Raw genomic sequence first — 16,703 nt, forward strand, 5'->3', positions numbered from 1 at the left:
TTGCATTAGATAGTTGTCTTTCAGGATCCCTCTCTTTTGCATTATTTTGAAACTAAGTATTGTAAGTATTGTTTTGCAATACCAAGCAGGTGGAGTTTTTGAGTCTGAGACATTGAGCATGTCATGCTGCATGCTGTTTCTTCTTCCTCGTTCCTTTCTCTCTCTCTGTCTCTCTCTTTTTTTTTTTTTTTTAACTACACAATTTTCTTTCCCTTACGATGGCAGACAGCTACCTGACCTCCTTGACAGCCTCCATTCCAACTTCCACGGGGGCTTCCTGTGCCACCTTTCTGCTTAACTCAGATGCTTCCTACCCACAGTGAACAGAGCACCACAGGTACTTTACTGTACCTCTCATATACAAGAAATTTACTAGGGAAATGTCTTTTCCCTCCTCTTCTCAACCCATCTGTGCAGTCCATATATTTGTAGCTGAATCCAGGGCTGCCTTGCCCTAATGAGTGGATCTGGGTTCCTCCAGAAAGCAGAAACTGGGCTTTTGGTACGTTGGCCGTGGCAGATGTGCATGACTCAGCTGATGGAGATTTTCCCTTTCTCCATGCAGAATGGTAAGAGGAAGTAGCTGCTGCTACGTGCACATATGTTTTCCAGCTCGAGTAAGAGCAGGTTTTGCTTTTGCTCTGCACTTAGCCTCTGCCTGCGTTGGCCCAAGGTAGGTGTTTCAGTTTTCATGTGGCCGTAAGAGAGAGAACTCTGCTGGGGCTTCTTGTGTTCCCACAGTTTGAGAACCTCAAGGATTACTTAGATGTGGTAGACAGACTACTGTATCTAGTTACTTAACTAGGAAGCATTGCCAGCCCCAAGAAATGACTTCTATATCTTCATTTCCCTCTGGCAAAAGCTTTATGCAATGTATTGAAGATCATTTGAGCATGAACTTTGCTTAACTAATGGTGAAAATACATTCTAGAGTTCTCCATTAATAATGTTTAAACATTTGAATCAAGGGAGTGTCAGATTGAATGACCTAAGTGATCCCGTTTGGTTTAGTGCAGTGTGGGAGGAGTAAGAAATCGGATGGAAAGGACTCAAGCCAAAAGTGACTTAATTGGTTTCTACCTTGAATTACACCTGGAGGCAATAATTGCCTGCAGTACAAAGATGTTGGCATTGTCATAAGTTTCTGGAAAAAACAAACAAAAAACCCAACAACAAAAATCAGTAGAACTGAGTTCAAGTTTTTGTCATTAGGATTGTATATCAAACCTGTGCTGTGCAGTGTCTGAGCATACATGTGTAAACTTTTAAAAATAGTTTGCTGTAAGTGTATAATATGAATCAATCTCATCTTAATATATTACAATTAATGCTTGTGCAACTGTACACTTGCACTTCTGTTAGGTTAGAGCTCACTTGTAAATAAAGAGCAGAATTTTGAAAATGCTGTTTTCAGTCTTTCAAATCATTTCAAAATCAAATGCTGTTGTTCTAGTGCTCTCTTAATACCGTTTGAAATCAAAAATATTTTTCAAAATGAAACATTCTTAAAGCAGGTTGTTGTTACACCAGCCGTTTGATATCAATAGCAGTTTGGGATTAAATCTTGTCATATGGTAGTTGTTTGTAGTAGTACAGTACCTAAAATCTGGGATTCAGATTTGAGTATAATCTGAAAACAATCGTTTAGAAACCTTGAGGTATTATTATGGCATATGATGTGTATTCATCACATGTTATACTGAGTTTCTTTGGTCTGTGGAAAAATCCCTTAAAGTATGACTTCTAACAGTACACAGAGGCACATGGCAGGAAGCTATAGCAGAAACTAATATAATACATCTTTTCAAAGATTTATCAGAAGCCCAACTCACATTTTGGGAAATAATGTTATGATAATAGGACAATATGGACTTAACAAAATTTAGCTATTTAGTAAAAAATGAAAGATGATAGATCGTAGGTAAATAAACATACCAATAAACAATTACCATAGGTAAATAAACAAGATTACAATCTGAAAATTTTGGAGAACACTGAAGTCAAGAACCAGTAATGAAAGAATGAATTCTCAGAGGGTCTGTTCAAAGTTTTGAGGCCATCAAAAAGGTGTGGATTGTTTGCTGTTTTAATAAAGTTCTTTACACAGGTCTGAGGTCTTCTAACATGATTTACTGAATTCCTTTAATATAGCACCTTAGTGAAGTTCATAGAATTCTAATGTTGCTAAAAAATAAATGTAGTGATCCCATATGAGTAGTATTTAAAAAAAATGTGAAATAAACAAAACATGGCTTTCACTTGAAGTTTTCCTTTATTTCATGTATTTGGCATAACTTACGAACATGGGCAATTGAGGAAAACCCAGTGAAGGTATTTCCAGCACTACTGTATTGTCCAGGATTTCTATTTAGTTTTAAAAATAGAAGAACTTGATCTATGTGATAGGGCTTATTTTTCAGCTTAATGGATTGTATTCTAATGCTTGAAAATATTAGAGACTGCTTCTGCCTATTGTAACTGTCTTCTGAAGTATGAGTTGGGCTATGCATATAGCTCAGGATTTAGAATAAAATGCCAGCCATGCATGGAATGAGCATGGAAAACACACTTGTCTGTTGTGGTATTGTTCATTAGTGCAGGGGAAATCTGGACACCACCAAAAGTTCTCGTGATTAGTACAGGCTGAGCCTGTATGTCGTACACCCTACTCAAGCAGATGTGACCACTGAGTATTAGGATACTGTATGTGAATGGCACCAGTAGCCTGGCAAACTTTAAAAGACTAAGAATTTGTAACCATGATCTAACCTCTTTTAATGGCCAATTTTTATTCCTCTTTCTTTGAATAGATTCTTGATAGTAGAAAACTATTTGTTTGAAATAACTTGTTAAATAAAATATGAAATTAAATTGGCCATTGAATCTCTTGGGGATTTCAAGTTACTAACTGATCTGAATATTGCTCGTGGGTTAGTCCTGCTAATTTATACTGCAGCAGGACAGTTTGGACTCTCTCGCATCCTTCTTCCTAGTTGCAAAATGCTCCTACCTGAGTACTTTAGCATTGTACTGAGACCTACTGAACTTTCGTCTAAAACACTTTAGTAATCGTTAAATTTGGTTTTACTGATATTACAAATGGATCTGATGAAGAGGAAGAAAATGAAGGACTGTGATGAGGAAGGAAATGAGCATTTTCAGCAGATATGCTTGACTGTAAATGCTACTTTTATACATAGCTGTGTTTTCTCTCCTTCTGCCCCAAGAAAGAATTCTTTCCTAGATTCTCAAACATTTTAAATCAAGAGCAAAATTTGTATCTTTTCATGGATACTAAAAACGCTTTCAAATTTTATGTTTGCATGTAACTTAACAGTTCTTATTACATGGTTTTGGAATAACTTGCAGTAGCTCAAGAGCATCAACAATGCATTTACAAAATAGTAATCATGTAACCTGCTAATGCAACTTTTTAGCATTCTTTTAAATCAAAGGTACAGCTGTGGAGTCAGTAGACCACTAAGTAGTTTTTTTGAAAATATAAGAATAACTTGAAAGGCTTGCATTATTTATGCAGTCAATGTGTTTTAATTTAACATGTTGTGAATGGCAAGTTTGACCTTTTCTGGTTAAGTCAGATCTGTTCTAATGAAAAGTATCTGTTTCCGGAAACCTTTACAACCTTCTAAAAGTACTGTTTGCTACATGAAAAACAACAAAACCCCCTCTTCTTAGTACATCTATATGTACATAGTACAATATATAATACATTTTATTACAAATTTATTTTAACTTTTCTTAAATTCAGACATTTTCTTTGTTGGGTTAATGGATCTTCTCAGCTTCCAAAGAAGGTAGGAATGGTGTAAAAGTAAGTCCTCAGATGAATGATGCTGAAGACAAGAGAGATCTTGTTACTAACCTCACTAACGTGAGGCTTTTACCTGTGGCATATGTGTTTATATACTGGCACAAATTTGATATGCAAGAATATTCTTTGTATAATGTCTGCTATCTGTAAACTACAATATACAGACTATATATACTAGATTTATAGTATACTATGTATACTGTATGTACTATATTGTGCAATATATTCATGCTCTGTAAAGTTTTGGAAGTATTTAGCTGCTGAGTCCATCACTTAGAAAATACTTTCTGTTATAAACTCCTGGAAAAGTTTTAGGTTTATAATTCTGTGGATTAATATCTTGTAAAATTTATTTTGGAAAGTTATTTCCAGTTTGTCTTGTACTGAAAAAGATGTTAATTTTTACATCTTTATTTCTGTGAAGCAGTTTACTGGATTTCTAGTGCTGGCTGCCTCTAAATGCTGTTCCTATAATTATCACAAACAGAACCATTTTGTATATAACCTTGTCTTGCACAAATGACTCAATCATGAGAGCATGTGAGCTCGTTTTCAGAAATACAACAAACAAGAAATGGAGATATTTGGTAACCACTTCATAATCTTTTAAGTTCCATAAGCTTATTTTGATCTTTCTTAAGACTTGGACACAGACTTCTTTTTGTATTTTAGCCATGTTCCACAATTTAATGAATCTTAATAGTCTTGTACTTCATGGTAATGAAAAAAATGGGAATGCTGAGTGCCGGGTTGTAAATGGGTTTCCTGTAATTTAGCAAAACCATGATTGCATTTGTTGCCTTAGTTAGATTCGCTCCTTAACAGGACTGTTTAGCTGCGAATGTGCTGTACCATTTAACAGGCCTCTCTTCTGTCTGAAGAAGTATAGAATGGACTAGTCAACTTTGCTGATTGACATTCATAGAAAAATATCCAAGAGAATGAACCCCATATGCAGAACAACAAGTTTGCATGTTGCAGAACAGGCTGAGCTGATTTGTATTAGCATCTCTGTTTTTGTACTCAATTTAACTGGTGATTTTTTTGTCTTTGTTGAGTTTGCAGTCTAACTTTAGTATTTATGGTCCCTAAGTGTAATAGGAATTTAGTAAAACTGTTGGATTTTTTTTCTTTTTTTTAAGAAATGTTCTAGAATATGTGTGCTTCTGTCCAGTAACTCTTAGTAACATTAAAAAAAAATCTTGTTCCAAAGATTTTGTACCTTTGCTAAACCAAAGTAGTGCCCAAGGTCTATATGGTAGAAAATACTGATGCTGAAATTTTCAATTTAGACAAAGTAAGTTTGGCTGATTTCTTAGGGAGAAGCAGATCTGTTATAGATCTTCTGTCTATAACAGAAATATAAGCTGCAGAATTGGAGGTGGATGCAGTTTACTGCATCTCTGTAGTGTTATGTTTATGTGTCTTAAATATCAAAAACTATAAACTTATTTTTTTCCCCCCAGGGAGGCAATAATGCAGGGCATACAGTTGTTGTGGATTCTGTGGAGTATGACTTTCATCTTTTGCCAAGTGGAATCATCAATCCAAAAGTTACAGCATTCATTGGTAAGAGGGACATCTCTAAAATAGAAATAGACAATAATGCAGCTCTTGATATCTTAAAATAACAACGCAAAATATATCTGACAACATATAGGATCAGGATTTTTCTGCCTCAAGCTTATATGGATCTGGGCTCCAGTAGCGAAGCTTCTTTACTACCTTGGTAATATTGTCTGAACTAAATTGTGAAGCTTGGATTCTGGGTATTTCTTTTGCTTTATTGTGTTGCATAGTCTATCTTTGTTCTTATCTGTCCTGTCACTGCAAACAGCCATTTTCCATTGCACAGTGAAATGAATGAATACTGAATCTGAGAGGATTTCTGCACTACATAGGTTCTTGTTAAATGGTTGTCTTAAGACGGTACAGTAGAAGACTTTAGTGCAATGTCAGTACTATGTGATGTCAGGATCTATAATGTTGGGTAGATATTATCTCACTGACAGCTTCAGGACTGCTGATTTTGGCATGACCTTTAAGATAGTTCAGTTTTGATGTATGGATATGCTTGTTCTTAAACCATTTAGTGATGCTGGTTGTGTGAACTGCTAGCTTTTTTCTGAGTATTATGACAGGATGGCAAATCTAAATTTCCTGTAGGAAAACGAACTTGTTTGGTAGAGCTTTTTCCTCTGTTCTTTTTGCTAGTCTGGTAACAACACCACCTCTGTTTACACAGTATTCTGTAGTTACTTACCCAGGAGAGTGCCTGAGGGATACTAATGTGATAATGCTAGAAATGAGCTGAGCTTTTAAAAAACAATTATGCTACTAAAATGGAATACAAAAAGGGAAGTTAATTTTAGAAATGAGGAAGAAGAAGCTGTATTCCAGACTATCCCACAATATTATTACTGATCTAAACTGTAAGTTTATTAAGTGTTTTTTTTTGTTTTTTTTTTTAAGAGATGAATGTATGTAGTTAAAACTCGTACTTTAACTGTAGGTCAGTCTTCTACAGATAGATTCCAAAGAATGAAAACTGTAACGTATTAAATGTTTAAAAACTTAAATGAAATACTCTTCATACAAAGCATGATGTGTCTCTGAATTGACTGGAACATTATTTCCATGTTCAGCATAATGTGTTAAACTTTTTGTAATGGTATTTTGTAATTTCATCAGGAAATGGTGTAGTAATTCATTTGCCAGGACTCTTTGAAGAAGCTGAAAAAAATCTGAAGAAAGGAAAAGGTGAGAATATTCTAAGATACTATTTTTAAAAAAGTGCGTGGGACCTTCCTCAGAAGATCTAGGTAGAGGATGCCTTTGCAAAGGTCATAATATGTTCTAAAATTCTGTTTACCTGATAGCTTTCTGGCAGGAGTCTTGCTAAAAGTCTCAGGGCTCTAATGGGCAGTAGAAACACAAAAGGAATCTTTGTACCATTTCAGAGCAAAATATCATCTAGACATAAATTATCTGCAGATGCTGTTTTGTTGCCTATAGCAGTGGAATTATTAAGTAAAATAACTTCTGTGTTACCTCTTTTTAACTGTTAAACATCTTGCAATACTAGCATACAATTTTATGTATGTTGATGCAAACAAATACGATTGGAATCACTTTTTTTTTGGGGGGGGATACTCTTTTTTTTTGATAGTTGATGTTATGTATATAGCCGTATCTGGCAGTAATGTGCTGGAAGTGAGGTAAATCAACTGTCTAAATTATTCAAATGGAAAAAGCTACTACTTGGTTGCTGAAATTGAGGAACAAGCAAAATATATAAATTTTTTTCATCTGGATAATAAGCCTGATTTTCTTAACTTCACAGGCAGATGTCGGGTTTTAATTATTGAAATGTACTTGTTTTCCCTGGGAGGTGTTTGCTTATCCTTTAAATATATTCACTGGAGAAACATGAAAAGCATTTCTCCATTAAACACTAAAAGAGAAAAAGTGCTACATAAAACAAAACATAACTTGAACTATCTTACTTTCATTTTAAGGGCTAGAAGGCTGGGAAAAAAGACTGATAATTTCCGACCGAGCTCATATTGGTAAGTTACCCAATTCTATTTTATTTTTACTTTTTCTGAATTTTCCATGACGTTAAATAGGTGAAAGTGTTTAGCCATGTCTTTACATTGGTACGAAAAATGTTTGGATTAAGCCTCCATGTGTTTTTGGTGTTGTAGCTGCCTTGGTTTGTTGAAGATCCTGGAAAAAACCTCTTGATTGCTTAGGACTCTCTTGGGTTTATATTCTAGTGACTCTTTAATCAGAAGCATATCCTAGTCAGGTTCACGTTCCAAGCCAAAAACTAGATATGAAAAGCAGTCAAAAAGCACTTTGTAAGTTAATTGACTGGAGGATTCATTTCCCTCTTATTATGGTAAGTGGTGTTGCTTTTCTTTCCTGAAATTTGGCAGCTTTTCTGGTGGGAAGCCGTGTGAGTGTCCATGGCTTCCAAACTAGTGAATTATCTCTCAACTAAATTGCCATATACTTCAGAAAAGAGACTTTACTGCAAACTTTTCAGGTTTTAATCAGATAAAAGGTTATGACACTTTTTTTAAAAAAAAAAAAACTGTGTGGAGATCTGGACTAGCTTTGTGAGTGAACATGCTACGTCAGAATAAATCTGTTTTTTAATTTGTTTGGTTTGAAACAGTTGAATAACTGTTCCTAAATTACTAAAACTCTTTTGGGGGGGCAGGGGGCACGAGGGAACATCACTGCAAGCAAATTATTTAGAAATGACTAGATTATTAGAAAAGTTCTTGTGCAATGATTACATTACAGTGGCAATACTGTGAAGTTTTTAATGGGTAAAGAGATCCTGAATAAAAAGGACCAGTTACTGACTGTCACCCGTAATCATTCAACCTCTTAGAAACAACCAGAGAGTTCATTAATGCTATTTAAAAGATTTTGAAGGTGATCTGGAGATCTATTACCATTATAGATACCTTGTTTAAAATGGGCTTTGGTGTTCTGTGAATTTTATTGTTAGTCTATAACAAAAGATCAACCAAAATTTAGTTCAAGCTGCTAGGGAGGATCTAATCCTTGAAATTATGGGAAAATGTGGAAATAAACACAAAAATAACTTGATAAGGAAAGTGAGGAAAATGACTCTTCTTTTAGAGAGACTGATCTTACTGAACGAGTCAGTTTCTTGCAAGTTTTCTGTCTTTCCTGTGTAATGAGCAGATCAGTTGTTGAACTTCCAGGACATAGTGCTTAAGAAGAATAAGTTGGTAACCTGCAAATGACTATTTTCTGTTAACCTGCAAACTGCTACAGCACTGTTTATATTTGCCATGAGTCTTGTTGTATTTTATTGTCAAACAAAGAATTGTTGTAGGGATTGTTTTGCATAAACTTTGCTGCTGATACTTTGCAATACTTAAACAAACAAACAAACCCAAAGGACCCCCCCCCCCGCCAAAATCCCCACAAAAACCAATGCAGTACAAGATGAAGATAGAAGTCATCTTCACAAGCAGTGCATTTATGTAATCAGCATTGGAAGATTTTATCCAACTCTGTATTGACTGATGCTGTCTTGCTAAAATTAATGTGATCTAAGACGTCTTTAGAATGAATGAGAACATTCTTAAAGTCTCTACCTCAAATTTCATCAGTATGACTATTTATTATAATCTGTTTTCCAGAGTTTCTTACAATTATGCATTTTCTTCCTATTTGTGGTCTGTACTTTATTTTGGGCCATTACTAGACTTAAATGGTTTAATTATTCTATGGGAGATGTATACGCAGCCTGTAAGTATCCACAAAATAAACATTAAAAAAGTCTCTCAATCACCTCAGAACACTTTACTGTGAAAAAGCACAACTTGTAAAAGAATTTAAAACGGCTCTCTTCTGTGTATATGTTTTTGTTCTCCACAGTGATCAGTGGGCTTAGAATGAGTTTGAATACAGGCTATTCATTACATGCAAATTTTCTACTTAAGGAAATTTTTTTTCGTTTTCATAGTATTTGACTTCCACCAAGCTGCTGATGGAATCCAAGAACAGCAAAGAGAAGAACAAGCAGGAAAGAAGTATGTATTTTTATTTCATCAAACATGGGAAACATACGTGACTTAGTAAACTAGATTTTCTTTATTCTTTGTCGTCATGTTTAAAACTATATATTAATTGTTCCTTGCAAGTCTTTAGTGTGAAGTATGCAGGTAGCATTTCTTACACTTTTTGTCCTCCAGTGGCAAGAAAAAAATGTATTTGTATTGAAAAGGTTGTATCTTGACTTTTTTTTTTTGCCACATGACAAAGTTCCAGCTGCTAATTTGTTGTGTGAAAAGGATTGTTGCTTCTCAATATTTAAATTGTTTACCAGAGGAAATATGTATATATATATATATAAAGGAATTCTATTCATAAAGATTTAAGGACCACTTCGTCATCTCCAAATACCATATTAGTTCTATCAGACTTTAGTTATCTAGTGACTTTTTTTCAGAAGTGCATGGAAAGGTTCACGCTGTCTGTTACATGCTGTTGCTGACCTTATGAAAATTTTGTAAGTTCTAAAAACTAGGTGTTGTGTTTCTAACTTGTGATTTCTAAGTAGCTTGCCAGTTCTTGGGGATGGGGAAGGAACTGGCAGAATTAACAGCATAACACATCTACAATTGGAAAGTAATGAAGCGCTATAGATCTATAGATTTGAGATTAAAAACTTCAGCTCCTGGGGAAGGTTGTGTATGTGGATGGAAATTCAGTATTCCCTACTGAGATTTCAGATAACAGGTATCATCCGTGACTATAACCTTTAAGAGAATGTCTGATTTTGGCAAAATACTTGTTTCACATAGGTTGTTATTGCATGCTAACTTTTCAAAAACTTTAAAGAAACAAATAAGAAGTTTTGTCTTTTTTTTTAATGAGTCAGTATCTATATATCAGCTATTCTTGAAGAATGTATGTGGAGTACAGAATAAAACTGATATATGGCAGTATTTGTGATTAAAAACATTAGGTCACTTGGCTACTTGTGAGAGGAAAATACTTTATTAGTCAATGTTAAAGACTGTAAGAGAATGCCCAATAAAGAAATAACCACTTTCCTCCATTTAATTTAGTTTAAGGAAACTCAGATTTTTTTTTTCCGTATAATTCAAAATTAAAAAGTTTAAATCATTCTTAAGTTTTGTGTCTGTTCTTTCTGTGGTGTTTTATTATACAGTTGAAATTTTGCAGCAGCCGTAGAATTCTCAAGCTTGGTAAAACTTCTAAGGGATTAAAAATACTAAGCTGTACATATTTCCCCCTAAAATTTTAAGGGGAGCTAAATGACTAGAGCATTGGAAGTGCTACTACAGATTGGCTAAGCACAGGAAATCAGAAACTGACTATAAAAAAACTATCTTTGTTGAAGGCCCTGAGACAGTTTCTTTTGCAAACAGGAAATAGAAGTAGCCTGGTAGCATGCCAAAGTGTAGATTTGACTGTTTAGTATATTTTGTATCAAACTTCTGTGTGTAATGCTTTAAAGTTGATCAGTATAAATAAGCAATAGCTTTAATTTTAACTGAACTGAATGCTTTTCTGTTCAAATGTGGCTCAAGAGTAACTGCAGATAAGAATCATACAGCTCTCCTTGTAGAAACAGTATAGAGAATAATGATCTGATGTAAAAGGATAATATGCTTATACTGCTGTTTTAACATCTATAGTCTACTGATTGAGAACTTAATTGCTTTATGAATTGATGTGTCTTACAAAATAAAATTCTTAAAAAAATCTCTGTGAAAGGTATGAATTTGGATAGGTTAGAATCAATTTAAGCCACAAACTCCTAGTTAGTGAGGAGCCTCGTTCTGCTTTTGTTAAATGATACTGTTCTATATAAGGCAGACATACCTTATAGAAAATAAGATCTATAAAGTTAAGTGCAAAACTAAGTATAGCAGTGTACAGCAAACTTCTGAAAATACTGCACAACTGTTAGTTTCTCCTTTAAAAAATACTTGAATTTTGAAAGTGATGGGGAGATGTTCGACGAGTTGATTATGATGAATGCAGTTTAGCTCCGTTTTGACAGCTGTTCAGCAAAGCTCTGGTGGAAATGACTTCCTCGTTTTTTAAAAGCTAGCAGTGTTATACATATATGTATGTATAATACTTCTAAAGCCTTCCAGTGCCTGACTTTATGTTGCAGCCACTTCAACTTTGTCTCTGTGTTTTGTAAACTCAATTTCTGCCTCCTTATGACCAGTGCTGTTTCTAACTTTTTCTTTCTGATTTCAAATAGCTGCTACACTACTTTTTCTTGTAGAGTCTCCTTTCTTGAGTTAGGGGCTTTGAAAATCTAGTAGAGCCCTGGGGTGTTTTTTTTTTTCTTTTTCTTTTTTTTTCCCCTACAGAGAACCCACCAACTTAGGAAAATAGCCTTTTGTTGTATAACTGTTTTGCTGAGACCGCCATCTGTTGAGACCACAGTGATCACTGGGATGATCAGTTTAGTCTCTTTGCACTTCTTCATGCTGATGCATTGATTTGTTTCATGGACTGTCCCTTTTTGTATTTGTAAAATAGTTGATAAAAGGTCAGTAGCCCATACCTTAGACTCCAGAAACTGAAAATAATAGAAATAAAATGTAATTGTGTCTCTGCTACTGATAGGTCGTTATTTATTCTCTGACTAGAGTGATAATGTTTTGCAGCCTCTTGACATATTTACGTAGTTTTGAAATCCAAAGAACAGTCACCCTCATTTTCTGTCCTATGCCCTGCTACCACTGTAATTTTTTAGTGTATGGGATCATTCTTCACTCTCCCGTCAGTCTTAACCTTTTACTTTTAGGTGTTCTGACTTCTCTTAATCTTATACTGCAGCTCTTTAATGATTTGAGTATGTATTTGCTTGAGTTTCTTTTTTGAATGAAAATATAAAATCAGTATATTAACTCTGAAATGTTAGTTAATGCTAGCTGTTAATGTCCCTATCAAGTTAATTTATTAGCACTGTTCTGGGATTTGGTATTGCAGTCCTACAACTTGTATGTTGCGACTGCATTATTACCTTAGCTTCTCTAGATTAGGTGTAGGCAATGACTCTTTTTTAATCAACTTTTTTAGTGGGAAGAGTGAGACAAATCAATTGTGAAATTTAGAATAGCAGGTAAAGTCCAGGTAGAGGAGTGTTAAAATCTCTATTGAAATGATCCAGTTCTGGCAAAATCTGAATGGAATCTGACAAGCTTCCTGCACCATATCAGCTGAAAAGGTCCATTTAGTATTGAACAGTTTAAAAAATTAAAAAAGAGTTAATGTGTTGTCTTTGAAAATATAATTTCCTGGGTATATGACAGTGTTGCTCACATTATGCAGATTAGTTTTATTGCTTATTGTATCATTCTGCTTAACAAGGCTAAGTCTAGCTGTACTTTTCTGACAGTAAATTGTATCTTGTGATATCACTGGCTTAAGCTAAAAGGTATTCAGTTCTGTCTGCTTGTCAGGAAAAAAAGATAGGTAGAGGTAAGAACAGTAATTCGCGTTTTCAGAATTAGCTGCAGTAAAAATGTATTCCTGAACTGCTGCTTATGCACATTTTGAGCATCAAAAGTCACTTTTAGATTTTGGCCAGTGTTTATATTCTCCTGGCTCAAACTAAGGCTTTCAGTATTAAATGAAAGATTTCTTGCGTACAAACTTGAAATCCGTACTGTCTGTTCTGCTTTATCGAGGACTTTCTTATCTTCTTTCTAAGAAGGTGTTCAGGTAGTTTCAGTTTGTACTGTCAGAGGATGTTGTCTTGGCATTCAGGTCCTTAAGTGTAAAATTAGAGAAAATTATCATTTGAGCTTTTTGTAGAAAAACATTTCACTAGAATGTGAAAGGTTATTGCTTTAAAAACAGAAGTGTGTGGAAGGTGTGTCCATAAACTAACAAACATAAAGACATTCTGAAATTAAGTTGCATACTAAACATACCTTGTGCATCAGTAGCATTTGATTTTATGCTAAATGTGTTTTAGCTTTTAAGAAAGAACAACAACTTGATTTTTATATTAAGAATAACTTGTATTATTATCTTTTGAAAGTTTGGGAACTACCAAAAAAGGGATTGGTCCAGTATATTCTTCAAAAGCTGCTCGAAGTGGACTCAGAATGTGTGATCTCGTTTCTGATTTTGATGAATTTTCTGAGAGGTAATTTCTATATTTTAATGCACAATTTCAAGCTTAGTTTTCGGTTTCTGAGTAGGTCCATGTGAACCTGGCTGCTAATATAGATGTTTTTTTTTTTTGGTGTGCTGTTCTGCTTAAAAAAAATATTTGATCACAAAATAGTTGTAGACATGTAACCAATAGAAGATAAGGTGTTGAAGGGAAACAAACAAACAAAAAACCCTAGTGAAAAATGTTTGTCTTTCAGGTTCAAAGTGTTAGCCAATCAGTACAAAGCTGTATATCCTACCTTAGAGATAGACATTGAAGGGGAGCTGAAAAAGCTGAAGGTAAGCCTGCTTCTGTCTTTCAATGATGTGATCGCTCTCTGCAGTTACTGACACACAAACCTCTAGCCTCTTAAATGCTTCTACTGATTTTTTTAAAGAGTCTGACTCCTTATGGACTCTTGATGCTTCTTTATGCAGCATTTGAAAACCTAGTTTCAGGACAGCTATTTGTAGACTTTAAGAGAAAGTCATATGTGGGGAGAATTCTTCTTGCCTTTGCACTTGCTCAAACATACTGGCTGAAAAAGAGGATCGTAATTGGGGGTGGGATGTCTTCGTTGTAATGCAGAGTATGAGTTCCTTTTGTTTGAACCTTGGGAATTGTATTATATTACTATTCTAAAAAGCTAGCTTACTTTTTTCTGTACTGGTAAGCAGTAACCTGATAGCAGCAGAACTAATGAAGGCTGATTGCGAACAAACTAGTCTTGTGGTTAATTATGAATTCTGATTTGAAGTTTTCTCTAACTGGAGCACTTGTGAGATTTTTTTCCCTAGTGTTGATTTCTTATGCTTCATAGTACAAGTTTGCAGTGCAAGCCGAGTTCTTACCTGGAAAACTGTCCGGTGCCTTACCTTTACTCAGCCTTCTCCCCCCCTCAGTGCATTTTATAGAAACTTACCCTTCAGAAAGCTTCAAAGAGTTAAAAATCTAAACCAAATTTGACAAATGGGTTAAAAACATTAAGGTATGTGTGGAACAGGGGAAGGAACACACAGTTACATATGCTGAATTATTTTAGAAGATCAGGCCAAAGAAAATCATCTTCCTTTTATCTTTAGTTGCCGCTAAACTCAGTTTGTCAACTCTAGAAAGCAATATATGGGAATTCTTAGCATTTCTGCTTGGCTTACTGTAAATAATGTCACTTACACATGTCAAATTGTAGAACTTTTATCAATATGTAGACCTAAAAATCAGTTATAGCAGAATGTTTTATAATCGTTTTCAGTTTCCTTCAATACACATCCTGACTACAGAATATCAGAAATTCATTGTTAGGGTGAAAACATAATATGTAGTGTAGCCTTGGGAAAATTACTTGCACTTAATGTTTGTTTTATGCTAATGTAGTTCATTAAATTCTGAAAGAGTAAAGCTGCTATATTTCATATGAAGTGAATCATTAGTATGAGAACTTCCATATGTTCTCATGAGAAAAAGGCTGTGTGCCAATTGCTAATTGGAACATTATTGGGTTCTTATACCCAGTTCCTCAAAAGTATTTAGGTAGCTTGCCCTTAATTCCAATAAATAACTTAAAAAAGAAAAAAAAAAAAAAAGAAAAAACAAGTGAATGCTATTTTACAGCTGCATGTGTTTGTTGGCTTCAGATGGCTAGCAGTGGAGCTTTCCAGATGCTGGTTTTAGAGAAGAAGTTTTGAGTACTTGTAAATGAAATGCTGAATACAGTAAAATACTGTGATTATACTCAAGCTTGAATCTTTCTGAAACATTTAAAATACTTAAGCAGCTTGGATTTGATTTTTTTTCTTCTTTTTAGGAAGAGCCTACATGTCTACTGTATAAATCTGAACCTAATGTTTCTCCTTTCCTTGCCCACATATTGGTACACATTTATTTAGCATTTCTTTGTTTGCTTTCCTTTTCCAAAAGGATTAAGACCCTTGTTATGAGAGGGGAGAAACATTTGCCTTCAACAGTTCTCTGGCTGTCTCTTACAGTAAAACTATACTAGACATTAATCTTTTGTATTACTCAGGGCTACATGGAGAAAATAAAACCAATGGTAAGGGATGGTGTCTATTTCATGTATGAGGCTTTGCATGGATCGCCAAAGAAAATCTTAGTAGAAGGTGCAAATGCAGCGCTACTGGACATTGATTTTGGTAGGTATAGCCTCTTGAGAAACATGTTGCTATAAATTTATGCTGTGAAAAGAGAAATTAATACACTCTCTGTACATACTTGTTTTTGTGAAAGAACTTCTGCGTTTTGGGAGAACAGTATTCTCTGATTAGCAAATAATCTAAGAATTAAAGAAATTAATGTTTTAATTACATTCTTCTAAAAAGCTTAGACTTTTCCAAGATTAATCTTTTGGATGACAGTAAGGATTAAGTAACTGAGCTACTTGTCTTAGAGTGTAATTACTACAGACTTTAGTGTCTATAAACTTCATATGAAATAATTCACAGTTGTATATATCTGTGGAAAATATTTCAGAATAAAAATTGTTAGCTTTTTAATGCTTTATAACAGAGTGGCAAAATATATGTGCAAAATATTTGACTTTTGAGGAATATGCTTGCATTTTTAACCCCCTTTTTGTAACTTAGAATTTCACTGTTTTATGGTACAAGGAAAGATGACTGGAAACTGGATTGTTAATTAGGCAAGAACAGAAAAATTATCTCAAACAACTTGAAATTATAAGTGGTGCTGTTATTCTTACAGTACTGCAGATTTGCTGATGGGGAGTTTCTTGGTAGAAACAGCTTTTTCTATTGTGAAATTGGGATCATTATATTCTGAGGAACAGACAAATTGCTGTACCTCTATGTAAGCATAAGAGACCTATACAAGTGGCTTCTATGGTCTGCCACGTTTATTTTTCTTCAGTCTCCCCAGTATTGTAGCTTCATCATTTTTATTTTTAGAAAGATGCTTAAGCCTGAAACTGAGACCCATGGGGACTACTGTCAAGTGAATACAAATTGTAACACACGCTACTTTCAACTAATAGGAGTTCTGATACTGAGAGTTTTTAAACATGCAGGTTCTGTGCCTTCTTTTAAGAGCTTATTTTCACTTCTTCCTTTAAGAGGAAGATACTTCTAAGAATAATCCCTATAAAGTGTGGGCACCAAGTTTTCCTGCAATAACATGAGTGTTGGAAGAACC

The 16,703-nt window shown here is 34.5% G+C and overlaps 1 protein-coding gene across 1 annotated transcript in view; it reads left to right on the plus strand.

Annotated features, from left to right (window-relative positions):
- ADSS2 (adenylosuccinate synthase 2) overlaps window positions 1–16,703 on the plus strand; it is a 38,529-nt gene that overhangs the window by 11,248 nt on the left and 10,578 nt on the right. Inside the window, exons 2-8 of the mRNA XM_085300594.1 lie at window positions 5,299–5,401; window positions 6,524–6,592; window positions 7,351–7,401; window positions 9,348–9,414; window positions 13,422–13,529; window positions 13,756–13,837; window positions 15,562–15,688. Coding sequence (XP_085156720.1) covers window positions 5,299–5,401; window positions 6,524–6,592; window positions 7,351–7,401; window positions 9,348–9,414; window positions 13,422–13,529; window positions 13,756–13,837; window positions 15,562–15,688 — 607 coding nt within the window. The remainder of the gene's footprint in view (window positions 1–5,298; window positions 5,402–6,523; window positions 6,593–7,350; window positions 7,402–9,347; window positions 9,415–13,421; window positions 13,530–13,755; window positions 13,838–15,561; window positions 15,689–16,703) is intronic.

This window comes from Rhea americana, unplaced genomic scaffold, assembly GCF_003343005.1.
Source record: "Rhea americana isolate MKP2758 unplaced genomic scaffold, rheAme1 scaffold_166, whole genome shotgun sequence".
NCBI classification, from domain to species: domain Eukaryota; kingdom Metazoa; phylum Chordata; class Aves; order Rheiformes; family Rheidae; genus Rhea; species Rhea americana.